At 43.7% G+C, this 22678-nt stretch overlaps 1 protein-coding gene across 2 annotated transcripts in view; it reads right to left on the bottom strand.

Annotated features, from left to right (window-relative positions):
- Positions 1-320: 320 nt before the first annotated feature.
- The window catches only part of usp13 (ubiquitin specific peptidase 13), a 105904-nt gene continuing 83546 nt past the window's right edge, over positions 321-22678 (bottom strand). The window contains exons 16-21 of one of the 2 annotated variants that reach the window (XM_078563856.1): positions 14213-14239; positions 13525-13668; positions 12779-12948; positions 10977-11130; positions 1903-1987; positions 321-484 (exon numbers count right to left, since the gene is read on the bottom strand). In XM_078563856.1, the coding sequence (XP_078419982.1) occupies positions 391-484; positions 1903-1987; positions 10977-11130; positions 12779-12948; positions 13525-13668; positions 14213-14239 (674 nt within the window). In that variant the 3' untranslated portion in view covers positions 321-390. The remainder of the gene's footprint in view (positions 485-1902; positions 1988-10976; positions 11131-12778; positions 12949-13524; positions 13669-14212; positions 14240-22678) is intronic. The other variant, XM_078563857.1, reaches the window with a different exon arrangement.

Here is a 22678-nt window from a genome sequence, read left to right as displayed (position 1 = left end):
CAAAAAACAAAATGAAACAATTATTCTAACAAATGAACTAGAATAAGAGGGAAGGAGGGCAACGGAAGAAATAATGAAGATGTTTTGATATGTTTTTAAAAATCTGCTAAAGTCAGTTAAAAGTAAACTGATTGCACACACCTCTGATATGCTTCTTCAGCTTCTCCAGATGCAGTTTTAAAATAAAAACAAAAAAAAACTGTCAATATATTAAACAATAAAAATTTTCCCTCTTATATCAAATGTATTATTGCATTATAATTGTGTTTTCTATAAATAAAGTAGTTGCACAGTAATGACAGAATCCACAGTTTCCCCCAAACCTTTGAGAGTTTGTAATTTTTGGATCTTTGGAAAGAAGGTTATGGTTTTCATACATAGATCTCAAGCTTAGTAGGACATTTGCTGATAAAAGTAAATGTATCCTAGGTCTTTAGGGGGTTTCTCTGAAGCACAGACTTTATGGTCATTGTAGATTACCCACCTGAATGGAAGAAATGGAGATGCAATTAATTAATGCAAAAATAAAACAACAATTTATACTTATATAGTGCCTTTAACATAACAAAATATCTAAAGACACTTCCCAGGAGCATAATAAAATATTATTATCCACATAAGGAGATATTAGGTCAGATGACGCAGTTGGGTATCCCAGGGCTCAGGGCTTTTGGGTAACTGAAGCTACAGCCAAAAAATGGTTGAACAATTAAATTCAGGTTTGGAGGGCAGAATTCGAGGAGCACAGGTATCTCAGAGGGTTGTGAGGTTGGAGGAGATAACAGAGATGGGGTGGGGTGGCGGTGGTGGTGCGCGGGGCCATGGATAGGTCTGAAACAAGGATGAGAATTTTAAAATCAAGATGTTGCTTGACTAGGAACCAATGTAGGTCAGTGAGCACAGGGGAACAGGACTTGGCGCGAATTAAGACATGGCCAGCAGAATTTTGGATGACCTCAAGTTTACAGAGAGTAGAATTTGGGACGCCAGCCAACTATGCATTGGAATAGTCAAGTCCAAAGCTAATAAAGACATGAAAACACACATTCTTGATTCAGAGCAATTAATTAAAATAGTATAAAACATTCAAATTTCTTGCTGTACTCATAGAATGTACATACTATATTATTTTATTGCGCCTATCAATTTTTTTCTCAAATGAAACATTTTTCCATGGCTTTCCAACTAACTAATAAGTAAAACACAAGAGCTATAAACTCTCCATTAAATCCCTCCCCATCTTTACCTCTTTTTTTAATCCAATTGTTTTTTTTTATGTATTTATTTTTATTTACGTGTTTATTCCATTTAAAATTTTAAAAAATATATATATATGTTTTATCCGTTTTCCCCAACCCCACTCCCCCCACAGGGCCATCTGTCACTTTCACAGAGCACTGACCTTTGTTCTGCTATTAACATATTCTGCTATCTTACTTTTATGCCACTATCAGCACCTTCTTTAGTCTTTAACACTACCATTAACACTCCCTTTGTCTTGTGTCCATGACATCTTTGTCAATCTCTCCTCGGCTCCCACCTACCCCTGACCTTCTATTTTGCTCCACCTGCTCCACCCCCTCTTAAACAGTATAAACTCCATCACATTTCTACTTCTCTTTAGCTCTGAAGAGGAGGCATACAGACTTGAAACCTTAACTCGGTTTCTCCACACATGCTGCCGGACCTGCTGAGTTTTTCCAGCATTTTCTGTTTTTATTTAAGTAAAGCACATTGCTCCACTAACTCAAGTATTCCTGTTGCAGATTCATTAACAGAAACAAATTGGGTCTACATTAATCCTCTTTTCAAAACTGGATTGAGGCTAATATAGAACAAAGTTATAAAAGCTCAACTACATTTAGCAGTTTAAATGTCCTTTTCAAAGAAACTAGCGCTTACCTTCCCTCCTTTTTGATATGGCAGACGTAATGACCAGACATTGTAGATGGTCCCATATGGCTAATAAAGGCAAACAGCTCGTATCCTACAGATTAAAGCAAACCGTGGATCATTAAGTTACATTTCATATGAGCATTTATTGCAGTATAAAATATAGCAAATATCTTTATCAAAAATATTTCCACAGTATCGCTTAGGGTTTGTATTTCTTAAAAGATGTTGGGCAGAATTTTCCATTTATGAGACTAAGGGCAGAAACTTCCCAGATTTGCGCGAAGTGCGGTAGCGGGCAGATAAAACGACCTGCAATGGCGGGTTTTCACGCCGTATCATCCCAAACCCGCATTACTTATGCATTCCCAGGAAACTGTGGGCAGGCTCTCATTCACCTGCCACACCATTACCTCGCTGCTTCATCACGCCAGGCACCACATTTAAAGTGCAGCTGCAGTCAATGCTTTCAGCCCAGGACTGCAGCAACGAAAACATGGCCCCGAAAGGCAAGAAGGCTGCAGCCCTTGAGCACCTTTTGGATGCCGTGGAGGCCTGCTGTGACGTCCTCTATCCCGGCTCTGGCCGCAGAAGGGGCAGCTATTTACCACTCTGGTTTGTTAGGCAATAGCAGTGATGATCAGTGCCAATGTTGCACAGAAGAGGTTGGCCATCCAATGCAGATAGAGGATGAATGATCTCATCTGTACAACTAGGGTATGGCAACTATCATCACTCTAAACTCACACACTCAAGCCCATCACACATTCACTGGCATCTCACTCACTGCCAGCTCAAGGGACATCACTATCCATTCTCACACACATACCCTCACATGTCCATCTGTCCTCATCTCCTCTGGAGATTGCCTCCTCAGCCCTCACCATCTTGAGGCCATTGTACAGATCAACCTGTGCCCCCCCCACACACACCCTGGGATACCCTCCTTCCCCAGTACAACCCTCGCCCTGCAGCCTCTTCCCTTGCCTGAGGCCACTTCTCCCCATTCGCCAAGCAAGCCCCAGCCCTGCAGCCATTGAAAAGCCACTCACATGTTGCTGATCTGGTAGGTAGAGACCTGCCCTTGAGCCCCCCTAAAAGTGATGTGGTGCTGTCTGTGAAGCCTGGCACTGATGTCTGTGAGTGCTGACCGAAGCAAGGTAGGGAAACAAACCTTGAAGTCCTGAGTGAAATGCAGCCCACCAGGTGCACGTTGCTTATGTGCTGTTGTGAAACACATTGGCGTGTTTTCCCATTGATGTGGACGGACGATCCAATGTGGGGGCAATAAGGCCGGCGAGCTGGCCTTATACTGATGCATTACAATGAGGATCCCTACGTCCAATGGCGGAGAATGTGGCCCGCCATCAGCGGGCTGTGGGGGCGATGGAAAGCTGGTTTCACGCTGTCGTGAAACCGATCACGACATGTTGTCCGCCCACACCATCGAACACGCCCAACTCTAGCGGGCATGGAAAATCCCAGCCTAAGTACGGTGGCAGGTGGTTTTGGTGATGCCCACCTCATTGGTCGGAATGGCGGGAACTCATGACCGATTCCATGCTTGGAGGGTCATTAATTATGAACCAGCGACTATCAGGCCGAATCTCCTGGATGGTCGGGTGTTGATTCGTCTGCCCGCCGTCAGTTGGTGGGATCGAAGGTCCAGTCAGCATATTTAAAGGTCAGTCCAACACACAATCTCACTCTCCCCAGCCCACCTGTATTCTGGACATGTGCAGAGACGTCTTGCAGCCAGCAGAAGGCAGCCAGGAGCCTCTAGAAGATGGCAGCACCATGCTTCACCCACCAGGCCCTCCAGGCCTTGATCAGAGGAGTGCAGGCACACAGGCAAGTCCCGTATCCCAGGGGTGGCTGCAAGAAACACAGCAGCCTCACCTCTCCGGCCTGAGTAAATCATCCTTCAACTCCCTCTAATATCAAACTCTCATTATGGCATCCAACACTCAAACGGTACTCTCTTCAGGGATCTCACACAACCATTAGCAGGGGACACATATCAACACTCGTTCTCTCACCGAGATGTTCACATCACCACCATCCCATCTATCATGTTGCTCACACTCCGTCCTCTGGCCCTTCTGAAGATGTCTCACCACACACAGGGGACATGCATCTCACCCAACCCCTGCTCCATCCCTTCTCATCACATGCCTTTTTTTCTCCTTCATACAGGCCAAGCAGGCACACAACAGGTGTGAGAGAGCGCAGGCCGGGGGAGGGACATCCAACATCCTCACTGAGTTTGTGGGGGCTGCAGCTGAGCTGGCTGGAGAGAACAGGGATTGCTTCTGTGGGGAAAGGGAGATTGGACTCTCCCACCAACCTAGTACAGATCACAGCTCCATCACCTCATCAAATCCTGACATTTACAGTGAGTCACATGCAGTCTTATCTAGCTCATGCTCATTAGCTGAAATGCTGTTTTCTATTTAGACACCAGTAAATCGAGGCCCACAAGCCAGTCCACCACCAATCTGAAACCCCAGACTATGTCCGAGGAGGAACCTCTGGAAGAACTGTCATGGTGCTCACACACACCCTCCACCAGCTCAGAGACACACACGTGGATGGGGCACAGCTGTAGATTAAGCTCGGGCTCACTTTCTGGGGAACACCTCACTGACACGTCCCTGGAGCAGTCGGAGGCAGGGACAGCCCAGGTCTCCGGCACTCAGAGGGCTGCTGGAGACCAGCCACCCACAGTCCGAGTCAGATGATAAGCCTCTGGAAGCGGCCACCAAATCAATGCTGGAGATGCAAAGACAGGCGGCGGCAGAACATCAGGCAGAGATTCGGCACTCACTCAGCAAACTAGAGCGAGCAATGGAGGAGTCCGTCCGTGTTCTGTCTGATGTTGTGGCTCTGACATGCGAGCCGCTCAAGGTCACCATGGGAAAGCTGGTGACCACCACGGACACCTTGGTTCAACAGGCCTTGCCGGATTTGCGCTCAACCCTGCACTCGATAACCACACGCTCTGGTGGGCAGCACCAAGATGTAGGCAACAAGATGACGAGGCACCTTGACCTCCCTCCAGGTGCACCATCTCCTGCAGGAGTGAGGGTGGGGCCCTCGGGCACCCACAGGGAAGACGAGTGTCAGCTGGACTCCCTGGGGGCCTTCTCTCCACTCCAAGGGTGTGCAGCCACTCACAGCCCCCTCTGCCTGTGACCCCACCCACTCCAGCTTCTCAGGTTGCCGAGAGTGCTTCTGAACTTGAGCAGGTGACCCTTATCAGGCCACGGATCCCCAGGCCTCAGGCCACCAGAGGACATTTGCCAAGGTCAACACAGACATCAGGACGTAGCAGTCAGCAGGCAGCCTCCACCTCTGCTGCGGGTGTCGGGGCTGCAGCCAGGCGGAGCAGTAGAGTTAGGAAAGTTAAGAAAAAAATGATGTCACTTTCGGGTCACGGGTGTGCTAGACATGTAAAGACATTGCACTTTTGTGAATACATTTGATGGTTATGTGAATGTTTTGGGTAACTGAATGCATTAGAATCCTCTTATTTCGAGGTTTAACCTTCCTCCCTCTCAGTGATAGTGTTCCACTGTGAGATTCATATTCCTGTGACGTCAACCTCAGTTGAACTAGTCTCCGCATCCTTGTGTGATATCAGGGAAATGTGTTTAAATCTTTATTTGAAGTGTGTGATGTAAGCATTTCTAGCCCTTCTTCCTCAATGAAGACCATGAGTGAGGGCAGCTCATCAGCATTGATATTCTAGCGGTATTTGTGTCTCCTCATTGGTAGCAGCCGAAGAAAAGACATGCACAGGAGGAGGAGATCCCTAGGCATGTCCACATCTCAGTTGCAGCAGTGTTTGCATCATTAACTCCACATGGCATCAGGTCTTCACGAAGAATGTAGCATATGTGCCATACCAGAGCTCAGGACAAGCGCAGACAGACATGCACGGCACCGCCTGTCACTCATTTGTAAATAGGAGACTCTTCTACAATAAGGTCTAGTGACGTCGCCCCCGTTGTCTGGGTCTCTCCTCCTGACCCTCCTGTTCATGCTGTCGCTCCGCTTGACCATGTCCCTCCTGTTGGAGCTGCACATGGAGTCGCCTCCCCATCCTTCGCTTCCTCCATTGCATTAGGACTCTGACAAAGGCAACATTGAGCCCTGGATCCATATCTGCTTTTGCCTTCCCTCTGAAAGGAAACGTTAAAGACATTAATGATTCAAGGGGCAAGAAAGTAAAGCTCAGAGGATGACACGTTTGGAGACTGTAAGGATCTATAGTGTTTCCTGCCCTACTTTCATGGTCGCTGATGCCGCCTTGTCCCTGAGACACTAGCACACACATCAAGGTGACCAAGATGGCATTGCAGGTATGTAATATCCTGAGTCCTGAGTGGGATGCTAAAGTTTAATTGCGATGAGTGATCCACCTAGCTCTGTGTTCCAATCTCTGATATAACATATTAATGACCAATCACTTTTTAAATCATTTATGGGATGTGGGCATCACTGGCTAGGCCAGCATTAATTACCCATTACTAATTGCCCTTGAGAAGGTGCTGGCGAACTGTCTTCTTGAACCACTGCAGGCCCTGTGGTGTAGGCACACACACTGTTGTTGGGAGTGGGGAGGAGATTCCAGGATTTTGACCCAGCGACAGTGAAGGAACGGCGCTATATTTCCAAGTCAGGATGGCAGTGCCTTGGTGGGGAACTTCCAGGTGGTGGTATTCCCAGGTGTCTGTTGCCCTTGTCCTTCTAGGTGGTAGTGGTCGTGAGTTTGGAAGGTGCTGCCTAAGAAGCCTTGGTGAGGTTCTGCAGTGCATCCTGTAAATGGTACACACTGCTGCTACTGTTCATTGGTGGTGGAGCAAGTGAATGTTTGTGGAAGGGGTGCCAATCAAGCAGGCTGCTTAGTCCTGGATGGTGTCAAGCTTCTTGAGAGTTGTTGGAGCTGCACTCATTCAGGCAAGTGGGGAGTATTCCATCATAGTCCTGACTTGTGCCTCCTACATGGTGGATAGACTTTGGGGAGTCAGGAGGCGAGTTACTCATCACAGGATTCCCAGCATCTGACCTGTTCTTGTAGCCACTGTATTTATATGGTTAATCCAGTTCAGTTTCTGGTCAAAGGTAACCTCCAGGATGTTGATAGTGGGTAATTCAGCAATGGTAATGCCATTGAATGTCAATGGGGGGATGGTCAGATTCTCTCTTGTTGGAGATGGTCATTGCCTGGCATTTGTGTGGCGCGAATGTTACTTGCCACTTGTCAGCCCAAGCTTGGATATTGTCCAGTCTTGCTGCACTTGGACATGGACTGCTTCAGTATCTGAGGAGTCGTGAATGGTGAACAATGTGCAATCATCAGCGAACATCCCCACTTCTGACCTTATGATGGAAGGAAGGTCATTGATGAAGCAGCTGAAGATGGTTGGGCCTAGGACACTACCCTGAGGAACTCCTGCAGTGATGTCCTGGAACTGAGATGATTGACCTCCAGCAACCACAGCATGGTCAATGAGTGGATGCCCTTTGGCTCGTTAGGAGGGTCAAATCTGGTGAAGGCCTTCATTGATGGAATGCCATATATGAAGCAGCTGTGCCTCCTTCACTATTGCCTGCATTCACAAATTCTAAATTCCTATATGTTACTCTTGAGATGCAGCAACTGTGATGTGAGGCCACTGAGTTCTGAGTAGCTTTTTAATAGTGCGATGAAGCCACTGCCTTTCATCGCAAGGAGGTCTTCCTCCTTTCTTCCTAAGCAGACTCCTGCGGCAACAAGAAGTTAGACTCCAGAAAGGCCCCTTCGTGTTTGCCCTTCCCCTTCAATGCCACTCCGCAGCCTTCCTTCCCTATTGCCCACTTTGTTTTCAGCAACCCCACCCTCGCCTCACAACCTACCCCTGGTTGAAGTGCCAGTTTCGGAAAGTGCAGGCCTGCATGAGTACCACAGTACAGTGATGTTCTTCGGGTAGGTAGAGAGCAGGAGCAGGCCAACCCTACAGCCCCAGCTGTATGGTGTTCATTGCAACAAGACCACACGCAGTGCTGAGGCAGATAGGCTATGTACGTTGTACTCACCTTGAAGTTACCAGCAAACTGAAGCCTGACTTGTGCACGCCACCCCTTTTCAAATGGGTTTGAGGCCGACGTAATTTCCCACTGGTATGAGGCAAGATTGGAATGTGTGATAAGACTCTGGTGAGCAGCTGTTTTAATGAGCATTCATGAGATGTTAATGGATACAAATGGCATTCACGCCACTAGTCGGCGGGATAACCGACCTGCCATAAACCTGCCATCGGGAGAATTGCAAACTGTTTTTACTTCAGTCAGTGGATTTCCGACCTTTTGCCTGCCGCTGGATTCTCCGCTCCCGCCCACCAAGAAACCCGCTATGGGCAGGATGGGAAAATACTGCCCGTTCTCTTTGTTATCTGATAAGGAAATATGTACAGGGTTATGGGGAGAAAGCAAAAGAATGGCACTGTGAATTGCTCAGTCAGAAGCTAGTGCAGACATGATGGGCCGAATGGCCTCGTTCTGTGCTGTAACTTTTCTATGGTTCTATGGATGGGCTGAATGTCCTTTTTCTGCACTATAGCAATTCTTTTTTTTTATTCATTCACAGGGTGTGAGCTTCACTGGCTGGGCCAGCATTTATTGCCCATCCTTAGTTGCCCTTGAGGTGGTGGTGGTGGTGAGCTGCCTTCTTGAACCACTGCAGTCCATGTGGTGTAGGTACACCCACAGTGCTGTTAGGAAGGGAGTTCCAGGATTTTGACCCAGCGACAGTGAAGGAACAGCGATATATTTCCAAGTCAGGATGGTGAGTGGCTTGGAGGGGAACTTCCAGGTGGTGGTGTTCCCATCTATCTGCTGCCCTTGTCCTTCTAGATGGTAGTGGTCGTGGGTTTACAAGGTGCTGTTTAAGTGATTCTGAGTTGTATAAAATAATTCAAGTCTACGTTACTGAGACAGAGAATGACCTCTAGTAAAAGCATTCATTCTGGAAAATAAAGAGATTTAGTCAGTTGTGCATCATTTGAAAACTGCTTGTGATGAAATTACTGAACAACTCGTAAGTAATTTAGCAGCAGTGTGCTAACTAGTCACATGATTTATACTTTTAAAAATTCTTTTATTGTACGTATATTATTCAAGAATTGGCTTGACAATGGTCAGAATCGCTCGCATCACAACATACTCAAAAAGCACACAATATAGACATATTACTAAGTGCTGGAGATAGTGGATGAATTTCTAATATCAAAGGTCAGAACTATGAGGAAAGATTGAAGAAATTTTGGGTTTTCAGCTTGGAATGTATGTGCCTGAGAGGTGACCTTATACAAAAACACAAGGCAGTGAAGGGAATGGAAACAATAAATCTGGAAAATTACTTAATATTGTATAATAAAAGTAGAAACAAAAGAACATAGTTAAAACAAGTAAGCAGCAAATTTAGAACTGAGATTTGCAAATCCTTCTGCAATTAAAGAGTAATCAACACATGGGAACACAGCAGACAAAGTAGTGCAGACAAAAAGCCTGGTATCATTTAAGAAACAATTCGATGTTATAATGGGTGTACCAAGATTTTCCTGACTGCATAGATTAAAATAGGCTGAACAGTTTATCCTAATCTGCAATTATCTTGTACTTTAATGTTGATAATTGGCTCACCTCCCAGATGTTGTTGGTTATGTCCCCGAGAGGTCAGCAATATAAATTCAGGAAATATATTTTGATGCTTATGGAAGATCTGAAGCTCTCCACTTTGGTATCAGGAAGCTTTAGAAGTGTGTCATGCTTTTTGGGTTTTCCAGTAGGTATTATCCATGTGTTTCAATATCATAGAACATTCCATAAGAGACCCTGCATTCTCAAGATCTAAAATGTGTCTTCGCTTACCCAATAGCTAGGAAATTGCAATGATCCCAGGTGTTAAACAGTGAACCATCATCATTGATTGGATATACCATTGCTTAGAATTTGGGCCTATTTTTGGGAGTGTGTGGGGGGCAGGGGGGCATGGACTTAGCTTGCGTTCCCCCCCCCCACCACCCATGGCTGGAGGAACAAAGGTCTCCAGGTTCGACCACAGGTCACATTTCAATATTGCCTGCAAAGGGTGAGGAACCAACCGTTGAAAAGGAATCCAAGTTTGGATCGCTGCTAGTGTCGCAGTCGTGCTCAAGTAAATGTTGTTGGGGATTACAGCAATTTGTATATGAAAAGGGGCCCACCACCTGAAAGAGACAGGCTCTGAATGCCCAGCAGTCAGCTGTATTGTCAGGATCAGAGAGGTACGGCTGATGACTCCTTTTTGAGGTTACTACTGACCTGTTAACACCAGGTGAAGCAAGTGAAAACTGACCCAAATAAAATATCTAGCCTGAGAAAAAAAATGAACTGACACTCAGAGTATGAATAGGTAATGACATATAAAGCAATAGGTTCATGACAAGTTCAGCCCTAACAGCACTGTAGGAGCACCTACAGCACATGGATTGCAGCAGGTCAAGAAAGCAGCTCACCACCACCTTCTTAAGGGAAACTGGGGCTGGGTAATAAATGCTGGCCCAGCCAGTGACACTCGTATCCCATAAAAGAATAGAAAAAAAATATCACAGTTTACATGTCAGTCAGATAATCCAGAGATCAATAAGATTAGATGGTGTGTATAAATCCATTCCTCAATCAATAAATCTACAAAATGCAGGAAAAACTAAACTGTGATTGGCTGATTATCACTTTTCAATGCAGTCAAATGTCCTGCATTACAAAGAGAAATCAACGAACGAAGGTTTTTTGTGTGAGGTGGGAAACTCACCTCACAACAAAATGCAAACGAAAATGTTGCCTTTCATATTAGACAAATGCTACAATGAGAGAAAAGTTTCAAAAGTCAGGCAGATAATTAATGCAAGAAATCAGCACTATGCTTTTATAATAAATATTAAACTATTTTACTCATAACTATGTTGTAGCTGAATTCATTTTTAAATTTCCTTTGCTTAACTTTGTAAAGTTATGTTTGTTAATTGGCAGCATGTGTTAATGCACTTCAGTGGACTTACTTCCAGGTCCATCCCTGATTCTGGGCCCTACTGGTTCTGCTTCTGCATTTGTATTGACATGTGATTGTGTTTCAACATCCAATGCTGTCTCGCTCTCATCCTCATCGTCTGCATGTGTGAAGATCCAGTCCAATGCTCTTTCCAGGTTGTTATTCTACAAAAACAGCCACGTAATGATGAATTTTACATTTATAATTGAATCTACTAAGTCCCAATAAAACCATTTGTGTTACACAATCAGGTTGAAAAGGCATCAGAGTATCACTAATGAAGATACAGTATCCACCATCAATATTGTTCACGCTTAGCTCGGACAACCACCTATATTAGACAGATGCACAAGCCAATGGTTGCCTGCACCAACCAACTTCTGCCACTAGATGGAGCCCAGGACTTAGTGAGAGCTCAGTAGAGAAATCAGGAGCAGAGCCAGCAACAGGCGCCAGAGGTCAGGAGACACCAGAGAACAGACCCCAAGGACTGTGGTAAGAACAGAGGCCAGGAGGCAAGGCCAGGAGAAGCAAAGCCGGGAGCAGGAGGTAGAGGGACTGAGGGTGAGGGTGGAAGCTCTGAGGCAAAAGTCATATGAGCAGACAGGCCACAGAATATTATGTCTGTGGCAAATGCTGTTTAAGTAAAACGGGCAATGTTAAACGGATATACTGACACTATGTTATTAACGACGTCAAAGTGAAAAAACATTAAGTGAATTGATGTTAAGTGCAGACGTACTGTTACATTAGTTACTTAATACGAAATACCTTTTCTTTAGTTTGACATAATGGTTGCCTGTTAATTAATGTTTGATCTATGTTGATTTTAGTTTGTTTGTTACAGTAAAAGTCTTAAACTGTGGAATCTTGTCATTCGATTCTTTAATTCAGTCACTGGGAAATTCATCTCTTTTTAAAAGTTATCAATCTTTATGGAAATCGTAACAATATGCAAGCCTAAACAGCAGATGAGCTGGTTATTTGACTGTGGGAAATCCATGTAATAGTCAAACACAAACATCTCTTTTTGAATATACAGGTGAAACCATGAGAATACTGTGGCTACTAGGTCAGAGGCTGGGAATTCTGTGGAGAGTAACTCACCTCCTGACTCACCAAAGCCTGTCCACCATCTACAATGCACAAGTCAGGAGTGTGGAGGAGCACTTTCCACTTGCCTGGATGAGTACAGCTCCAACAACACTCAAAAAGCTCAATACCATCCAGGACAAAGCAACCCACTTGATTGGCACCCCATCCACCACCTTAAACATTCACTCCCTCTACCATCAGCATATAATGTCAACAGTGTGTTCCATGTACAAGATGCACTGCAGCAACTCTCCTTTGACAATACCTTCCATACCCACGACCTCTACCACCTAGAAGCACAAGGACAACAGACACATGGGAACACCACCCCCTGCAAGTTCACTGCCAAGCTACCTGACTTGAAATTATATTCTGTTGCTTCATTGTAACTGGGTCAAAAACCTGAAACTCCCTTTCGCACAACACTGTGGGTGTACCTACTCCAGATGGACAGCAGGATGGTCTACATGGCTAAATGTCACATCAACTCTCATTTACTGACCGAGCCAACTACTTAAAACACAGATGTTTACGCATGAATAGGAACTAATCCTTTAACACAATTGCCATTTTTCATGGAGGACTTTGTTTTACAAGATTATTGAATATTTAACATTTTAGGCACATCAGCAATCTCAGATTACACATTTACACAAGGATTGACACCAATTGTGTTAAATAGTTTGCTGTGAAAATATGATGGGAATTCAGACTTACAGTTGCTTTCAATGCATGGATGGCCTGGTTCCTAGGAAATCCCATTGATGCAATGATGGCAACAATCTCTTCTGGTGGTTGGTTTTCCATTGAAGAGGCCCCTCCTGCTAGACCAACCTCATTATGGCTCACCTCATTATATCCTGATAGTGATAGTGGCTCAGCAAAATCTAATGGGGGCAGGGAAGTTTCATTGTAAAAACGAAATATAAGCAAACGCTTTTTCGATTTAAGAACCTATCCTCACTTATGAGGTTTACAATTTTAATAGTGCAGAGTCCATCTTCTAAGCTAATGATAGCTTTGCAACAGATACAAACCACTGAAACATCCTCTGTAACTGTAAATGGTGGCATTTTGGTCCTCACGTTATACTTTAACGCTGTTTATAAAAATCCTTTCAGAAAATATACAATTGTAATTTAAAATATGGAGCAAGATCCCAAAGAGCACAAACTCCTGGGGGAGTAGTGATCAACTACATAACATAACTGTGGGCAGCTGCTTTTCCCTAAAACCAGCAAAACAGATACTTATATTAACATTGCCTCATTCTGAGAAGATGACTAGATATTTCACACCAGCCCATTTTAGTTTTATTCTTGGTAGCTGTGAATACTCCCTGAGTATTCAGCAATACTAAGCATCTCACTGAAAAGTTTAAATTGAATTCACTATTAGGCATTTCGTCAGAAAACCTTGAATAATTTGTACTCACGTATTGGCTATCTGGCTTCTAAGCTTACCAGGTTCTTCCATGTGTGCTATGATCCAGTTAAAGGCCAGCTCAGCCCCCAAGTTTCCTGTGTAGTACACTGCTTTCCGACATGCCTCTAGTGGAAAACCCATCTCAGCCAACTGCATCACTGCTGATTCATCAATTTCAGGAGCTGTAAAAAAAAAAGGAACAAAAATGGACAATGGATACAGAAGCAAACTTTGTGCTTTCAGGGAGTGCTATTTAGATAGAAAATGGCAGGAAAGCCAAATGTCTGCACATGCATGTAAGAATCTCTCCACATAGTAGTTTGATGCATATTGATTGAAAGATCTGTGCTGATCATTTGTAGAGTATGAGCATTTATAAACCAGGCAAGGTCTGCAAGTAAGATCAACTAATATACAAATTATACCTGGACTAGAATTACATCCACGGGAAAAATTGTTTGGTTATACACATTCCTCATTATTATTGTAAGGAGAGGTCAACCTGGCATTAGGGCTTTGCAAACTGGTTTAAAGTAATAGTATGCTTTAAGATTCGAAGCATAAAACATACTACACATCTATAGGAATTATTTTTTAAATAGAAACATGAAGGCAGTTTTTATGAAAATTGAAACGTAGGGGTTAAAGCAGAGAACAGTCCTTTAATTGGCTAAAATAAAATCAGAAGTACATTTTCTAAAATAGGAGAGTGAAACTGATACATACACTCCATGTAATGGTTCAGCAGACTGCCTGAAAGATAAAAACAAATCATTATTTTACCTCCGTTTTCCATCAGCTTTAATCTCCTCCCTTTCAATTTCCTCAAAAACACTGACTGATTTTTGAGTCCACAGGCAGAAGGTACTCCACAGCACTTCACACAAGTGGCATCAAACTTCAACCTAATCCTGCCCTCATACAGCATTGCCGCAAGCAAAACTTGTTCCCTAACATCAAGAGCAACAACCACTGCAAATCTCCCTCATTACCAATCCAATGGTACCCTGGCCCCAATTGTTGCCTGACTGAGATCAGATAACGCTGCAAGCTCTGGGGATTGAATCTTGGATCTCCCTGGTTTATATAAATCAACACTATACCTGATGGTAGTTACTCACTGAGTCAACGGCAAGCTCTTGAAAACAATATTAAGAAAATGCGCAACTTTATAGAAACCTAGGATAGCTAAAATACTCGAAGAATAATATGCATACATAAATGCCTTTAATCGAGAAAATGTGCACAAGTGCTTCAGAATGGAAAAACAGATGTTGAGCAATAGAATAGTTTAGAGAGATAGCCAAAAACATGGTTTAAGGCATAAATTTTAAAAGGAGGCTTTTAAATGAGGAAGTGAAGTAGCAAAGTGGAGGGGTTTAGGGAGAGAGTTTCAGGGGTCAAAATCAACATGGCAGAAGGCCTTGCCTCCAATGATGGCAGAGAGGATGCACATGAGGCCACAGTACAACTGTTGGCTAGGACATTAGGCTAGAGGAGGCTCTAAAAGTAAGATTGGACAAAGCCAGGGTTGGGCATTAAATGAGAATGAGGATTTTAAATATGATGCACTGAGAAAAAGTGGCTTTGGGGATTGGTAAGGACTGAGGTTTAGGTGAGTGAAGCCTAATGCTTGCTGGGAATAGGGGAGGAGAATATTAGACACGTTGGAGCATAAGTAAATTGGAGGCATGAGGAGAGCATTGTAGAAGTCATGTTTTGAGGTGTCAAACAATGACTGTGCCTTTGACACAGAAAATATGCCTCACGGAGACTTGTCCATGAAAATTTTTTGCCTACTCCCCAACCCAATAGTTACTTGGTCCCCAGGGGGTACTCTTGGACTCCTGTCCCAGGGAAAAAGAGCAGTGCCCCCTACCTGTGCCTTTTTTCAATGTCACTGTCACTGCTACTGTTTACCTCTGTTACTTGGGCCTGTTCTGGGGCCTCTGATCTCTGACACTGCCTCCCTAACCTTTCCCCATCTCCCAACGCACACCACCAACCACACCCCCACAACTGCTCCGTCGAAGAAAGTTTCTCCTGGGCACTGAACACATGGGCCTGCAGTGGTTGTTTGACCTGCGGCCCATTCTGGGACATTCTTGTCTACTGGCAGTGCTCCCTATACCAACAGAGAATGAGAGAGAGAAAAAGACTGAGATTAGGGGAAGTAAGAGAGATTCCATAGAAAAAAAATTGCATAGAATTTTACAGCACGGGAACAGGCAATTCCAACCCAGAGGTCTGTGTTGAGTTTATTCTCCTCAAATACTTCAGTACTTCATCTCGTTCTATCAATATATCTTTCTTTCCTCATGCCTAGCTTCCCCTTAAATGGATCCATGGTATTTGCCTCAACCGCTCCATAAGGCAGTGTGTTTCACCTTCTCACCACGGAGTAAAGATTGAACAGATACTGACGGGCGCACAGAAATAGATTGTGGGGGTGGAAAAAGAGATTTAGGGGCTGGGAGACATAAAGTGACAGTGAGGGGAAAAGAAGGACAAGGAAAAGTGAAAGTGCAGACAAAAGTTGGCATAGAGAGACTACAAGAAAGCCATCTTCAGCTACAAGTGCCAAATGGATGACCCACCTCAGCCTCCTCTGGAGGTCCCCAGCATCACAGATGCCAGTTTTCAGCCAATTCGATTTGCTCCACGTGATATCAAGAAACGGCTGAAGGCACTGGATACTGCAAAGGCTATGGGCCCTGACAATATCCTGGCAATAGTACTGAAGACTTGTGCTCCAGAATTTGCCGCGCCCGTAGCCGGAACAGCTACAACACTGGCATCTACCCGGTTATGTGGAAAATTGCCCAGGTATGTCCTGCCCACAAAAAGCAGAACAAATCCAACCTGGCCAATTACCGCCCCATCAGTCTACTCTCAATCATCAGATGATTGATCAAAATGATGGCAGGCTTCATCGATAGTGCTAACAACCGGCACATACTCAGCAATAATCTGCTCACTAATGCTCAGTTTGGGTTCTGCCAGGGCCACTCAGCTCCTGACCTCATTACAGCCTTGGTTCAAACATGGACAAAAGAGCTGAACTCCCGAGTTGAGGTGAGAGTGACTGCCCTTGACATCAAGGCCGCGTTTGACCGAGTGTGGCATCAAGGAGCCCTAGCAAAACTGGATTCAATGGGAATCAGGGGGAAAACTCTCCACTGGTTGGAGTCAGACCTAGCACAAAGAAGATGGTTACGATTGGTGAAGGTCAATCATCTCAGTTTCAGGACAACACTGCAGGAGTTCCTCAGGATAGTGTCCTAGGCCCAACCATCTTCAGCTGCTTCATCAATGACCTTCCTTCCATCATAAGGTCAGAAGTGGGGATGTTCACTGATGATTGCACAACGTTCAGCACCATTCTCAATTCCTCGGATATTGAAGAAGTCCGTGTCCATATGCAGCAAGACCTGGACAACATTCAGTCTTAGGCTGAAAAGTGGCAAGCAACATTCATGACAAATAAGTGCCAGGTAATGACCATCACTAACAAGAGAGAATCTAATCAACTCCCCTTGACATTCAATGGCATTACCATTGCTGAATCCCCCACTATCAAGATCCTAAGGGCTACCGTTGACCGGAAACTGAACTAGACTGGCCATATTAATACTGTGGCTACAAGAACAGGTCATAAGCTGGGAATTCTGTGGAGAGTAATTTGCCTCCTGGCTCCCCAAAGCTTGGCCACCATCTGCAAGGCACAAGGAGTGTGATGGAGTACTCTCCACTTGCCTGGATGAATGCAGCTCCAACAACACTCAAGAAACTCAACAACATCCAGGACAAAGCAGCCTGCTTGATTGACATCTCATCCACCAGTAGCAGCAGTGTGTACCATCTCCTAGATACACCGCACCAACTCACCAAAGCTCCTTCAACAGCACCTTCCAAACCCGTGACCTCTACCACCTAGAAGGACAAGGGTAGCAAATGCATGGGAACACCACCACTTCCAAGTTCCCCTCCAAGCCACACACCATCCTGACTTGGAAATATATCGCTGTTCCTTCACTGTCGCTGGGTCAAAATCCTGGAACTCTCTCCCGAACAGCACTGTGGATGTACCTACACCACACAGACTGCAGAGTTCAAGAAGGCGGCTCACTACCACCTTCTCAAGGTCAATTAGGATGGGCAATAAATCGTCAGTCACGCCCACATCCCATGAACAAATTTTAAAAATCTCATAGTTGCTTAAGGAGCATCATCATCAGAGGTCTGGAACAAAGCTGTCTCTTGGTCCTTGTAACATGAGAACATTGAAAAAGTGGAGGGAAAATGTGTATAAGACGAGGGTAGTTTAAAAATGAATCAATCATCCAAAGTTGCCGTCACTTGTATGCCAAAGAACTGAGGGTTTTGATATAGCAGGAAATAACAGTGGAAAAAATTATTGGTATTTTCACAAATGTGCAGGGAGCTACAGAACCCATAGGAATTATTAAAATCACAGTTCTATTGATACCTCATGAACTCACTGCTTTAACTTTATAATTTACTGATAGTTACTATGATAAAGTGCACTAATGAGGAATTCTCAGTGTTAATTAAAAAGAGATTATTCACAGAACTAGTTCCTAACGATCAGTAACCGGGTTCATTCTGTATGATTTTACATCACCCACTTAGTGAAAAAGCGTGGCGTTTTCATCTACACAGAAATAATCTATTGTAATTTTCATACCATTTCTGGCAAGGTATTTGTTTTAATTTCAGTTCTCTGTATCTCACAAATCCTATGATGCCCTTGCATTTTATTTACTCAAAGAGCAGTTTACTACATTTCATGGAGTTAAAAAATTACCATGATGTTCATTTTGTGTCTTTCTAACAATGTGGCTTGTATTAGAAAGTATAAACTGACAACCAAGCTTCTAAAATCGACAATACACATTCTTTTAGTGGGTGGGATTGAATGTGTGGTGACTGTTTCTAGTAAAAAATATATGTGTAATTGGATATTCTTTCCAGGATCGCATGACCACATCAGAAGTAGCAACTTCACTGTAGTTAAAACATTAAATGGTCTATGTAAAATTCTTGGTGTTATTATGCTAACAAAAAAAATACCATAAGTCTTTCAGCCACTCCACAACTTTGACTAAATTAGAATATTTCATAAAAGATGCCAAAAAAGATAAAATAAAAGAAACAATGTTGATCGATAAAGAAAGCATCAACTAAGGTACAATTACTCACTGCCAATGTTTTGGCTCTTGTCTTTTTTATTAAATATTGAATTCTGAATCATGGTCAGTTTTTCACGATTATGCGGACTTCTTCATATCAAGTCCAAGGGTTGCAGGCTTGAATGGATATGTTGGACAGCTGGTTTATCCATTCACCACCAGATCTCCTGAACTACATGGGTCCTGCTTTGTCTGCCAAAACTGCTCACTTTCCCAGAATCGTCCTGGCTTCTTATCTCTACTGCAAACCAACTTCATAAACCTCTCTCCTCTGTCTTCTCCACCCTCACATCCAACAAGCTTCTGGACTTCTTTGTCACCAAGAATGAGGCTGTCTGATAAGCTGCATTTGCCACTGCCTTCCTTTCCTCTAGCCCAGCAGACCAAACTTCCTCCAAGGATCCCCCCACCTCTGCCCTAGCCCTGAACTTGCATCCTTCTCCAGGTTCCCTCCTACCTCTCTGCATCCTTCTATAGTTTCCTTCCTAGCTCTCCTCATGCACTCTCAGAGATCATCTTGTCCATGAGACCCGTGCTGCTCCCTCAACCCTATTCCTACTAAACTGCTAAGCACCCAACTTCCCTTTTTGGCTCCCATGTTAGCTGATATTGTTAGCAGTTCTCTCTCCTCAGGTACAGTCTCCCTCTCCTTCAAATCATCATCATCCCTCTCCTTAAAAAAACACAACCCCTCGATCCTTACAAATTACTTCACCATCTCCAACCTCCCTTTCCCCTCCAAGGTCCTTAAATTTGTTGTCAGTTCTAAGTCTGTGCCCATCTTTCCTGGAACTCCCTCCAATGAGGTTTCCACCCATACCATAGTACCAAAACAGCTCTATGTGACTGTAACAAAGGTAAACTCTCCTGCCTTGTCCTGTCTGCAGCCATTGACATCATTGACCAGGCCATTCTCTAGTGTCCTTCCACTGTCGTCCAGCTGGATGGACTGCACTCACCTGGTTCAATTCTTATCTATCTAATTATAACCAGAGAAACTCCTGCAATGGCGTCTCTTCCAGCTCCCGCAAGATATCTCTGGTGTCCCTCAAGAATCTACCTTATGCCCCCTCCTATTTCCCAACTACATGCTGCCCATCAGTGACATGATCTCAAAGCACAACATCAGTTTCCACATCTACGCTGATGACACCCAACTCTACCCAACAAACACCTATCCTATCCCCTCTACTGTCTCTGATTTCTCATGTTGCTTGTTTGACATCAATAATGAATAAGCAGAAATTTTCTCCAATTAAATATTGCAAAGAAAGAAGCCATTGTCTTCAGCTAAAGTTCCAACCCCTAATCACTGATTTCATCCCTCTTCCTGGCAACTGGCTGAGGCTCAACCAGACTGCTTGCTACCTTGGTGTCATATTCAACCCCATATTTAACTACATATCCAAACCATTACTAAGGCCACCTATTTCCATTTCCATAACATTGCCTGGTTCTGCCCTTGCTTCAGCTCATTTGCTACTGACAGACCTCATCCAGGTCTATTGACTATTCCAACACACTTCTGGCCAGCCATCCATGCTCTATCCTAAGTAAACTTGAGGTCATCCAAAATTCTGCTGCCTGTGTCCTACCTCACATAAGTCCCGTTCACCCATCACCCCTGTGCTCACTCATCCACACTGGCTCTAGGTCAAGCAATACCTCAATTTTAAAACTCTCATCCTTGTTTTTAAGCCCTTCAGCAGTCTTGTCCCTTCCTATCTCAGTGCTCTCCTACAGCCCGACAACCTCCAAGACATCTGTGTTCCACTAACTCTGGCCTCTTGACCATCCCTGAATTAACTGTTCTACAATTGGTGGCCATGCCTTCAACTGTACAGGCTCTAAGCTTTGAAATTCCTCCCCAGACCTCTCTCTCCTGCTTTAAGACACTTCTTAAAACCTATCTCTTTAACCAAGCTTTTGGTCATCTGACCTAATATCTTCTAATGTGGCTTGGTGTCATGTTTTGTTTTATAACACTCCTGCGAAGTACCTTGGGACATATTATTACATTAATTGCACTCAGTAAATATAACTTGTTATTAATAGGACTGTTGTTGTGCTGTCCAACTGCCTATGCATATATCAATTCATAGATGAGCCAGAATATTTTGTAGTTTAATTTTGACAACTCCAAAGTTACTGTGTTTAGGCTTCCTCTGAAACTCTGTACATCAATGCCTGGAATCGCCCCACTTCCTGAACAGATGCTCAAGCCTAACCCAACGGTGTGGAACCTCAGTGTCCAGGTCAACCCCAGCTGAGCTGCACACCTCATACTCATTTCTTACCAAAACTATTTACTTTTTATTTTCAAAACATCACACTTCTCCAACTCTACCTCCACTGAAACCCTCATTCATGCCTTTGTCAACACTAGACTCAACTTGTCCACCATTCTTCTTGACAGCCTTTATTAACTCCAGTTCATCTAAAGCTCTGTCATCTACACCTTATCCCACACAAAATTCCACTCACCTATAAATCCTGTCCTTGATAACCTCCATTGGTTTCACACGCTTCAGAGCAATGACTTCAAATTCCTAATTTATAAATTTGTCTACAATGTCAATCCATGTTCCGCATACAATCTTCCAAATCTGGTCTCCAATACAATCCTTTCTGCTCCACCATCAGGGTACAGCCTTCAATTGTTTTGGATCTTTGAATCCTTCTGCCTTGCTACATCTCTCCACACCTCTCTTAAAACCTGTCTCTGCAAGCTTGCCATCTGGATTCTCTCCTACACTGGCTCAGACCTCATCCCCAACTGTGAAGCAACTTGGAATGTTTATTATGTGAAAGGCACTCCATAAGTGTATGGTTTATCTTTTAGTAATAAATATCAAAGGGTAGATCAGTTTGCACTCAGTTGGTTTTATCGAAGCAATTCATCTGAAATTGGTATAACCCTCACAAAGGATCGCGGCAATTTATGGGCAAATTACATTCAACACAAATGGAGCTTCTCTGATTTTTTTGAGCTTAAAAGCATTGCATTAGCTCACAAAACTGGCCACAGTCCCAGAATTAGTTAAACACTGCTGGGGTTTCCTGCTAATTGCACTTGTTTGCTGGCCAGCTCTAAAAATAAAGCTGTTCTTTAGGCACAATGACACTAATAGGGACCATTTAAAATCTTTTGAATGTGTTTTTCTTAATTTACTTAGATAATGACTGCTGTACCTGAATATAACTAGCAAATGGCTCTGTATAATTTTTTTAGCATAATTTTCAGTAATTTTCAATTGGATTATTCAAAGGTGGTGGATTGATACTGTAACAACGCTTAAATAAATACACAAGAAAACAAAGCAGGATTAGGCCACACAGCCCCTCGAGCTGCTCCACCATTTAATAAGGTCACGGTTGATCTTCCACTTCCAACTCCACTTTCCCACCCCACCTCCACATCCTTTGATTCACTTGATTCCCTTAAAGTCCAGAAACATATCAATCTCTGTATTGAATATATTCAGCAACTGAACATCCACAGCCCTTTAAGGCAGAGAATTCTAAAGATTCATAAGCCTCTTGAGTGAGGAAATTTCTCCCACATCTCAGTTTTAAATAGCTGACCCCTTATCATGAGACTACGACGCATGATTCTAGACTCTTCAGTCAAAGGAAACAGCCTCTCAGCGTCTGCCCTGTCAAGGCCTCCAAGAAGTCCAATGAGATTACCTCTCATTCTTCTAAATACAATATTATAGGGAATTTTATTTTTGGTGATAAGCACACCTTCAGTACTATTAGTCAAACTGCACCAAGATACCGCTCTTAAAAATATCAAGAAACACTTTTTAAAGCAAATTATTTTTCAGAATTATGTTTTAAAGCTCTGGTTCATGGGAGATTTTGCATTCGCAATATGAAAATAAATTTGAGGGGAATCTCGAGAAAGTAACTACTTCTCAAAACAGGCACAATTTTGGCTGTAATGTATGTCCAGATTGTCATTAGCAACCAAAGC

This window comes from Cetorhinus maximus, chromosome 19, assembly GCF_964194155.1.
Source record: "Cetorhinus maximus chromosome 19, sCetMax3.hap1.1, whole genome shotgun sequence".
Classification (NCBI taxonomy): Eukaryota; Metazoa; Chordata; class Chondrichthyes; order Lamniformes; family Cetorhinidae; genus Cetorhinus; species Cetorhinus maximus.
The sequence above is the reverse complement of the archived record's forward strand: the minus strand, read 5'-3'. Positions and strand labels throughout refer to the sequence as shown.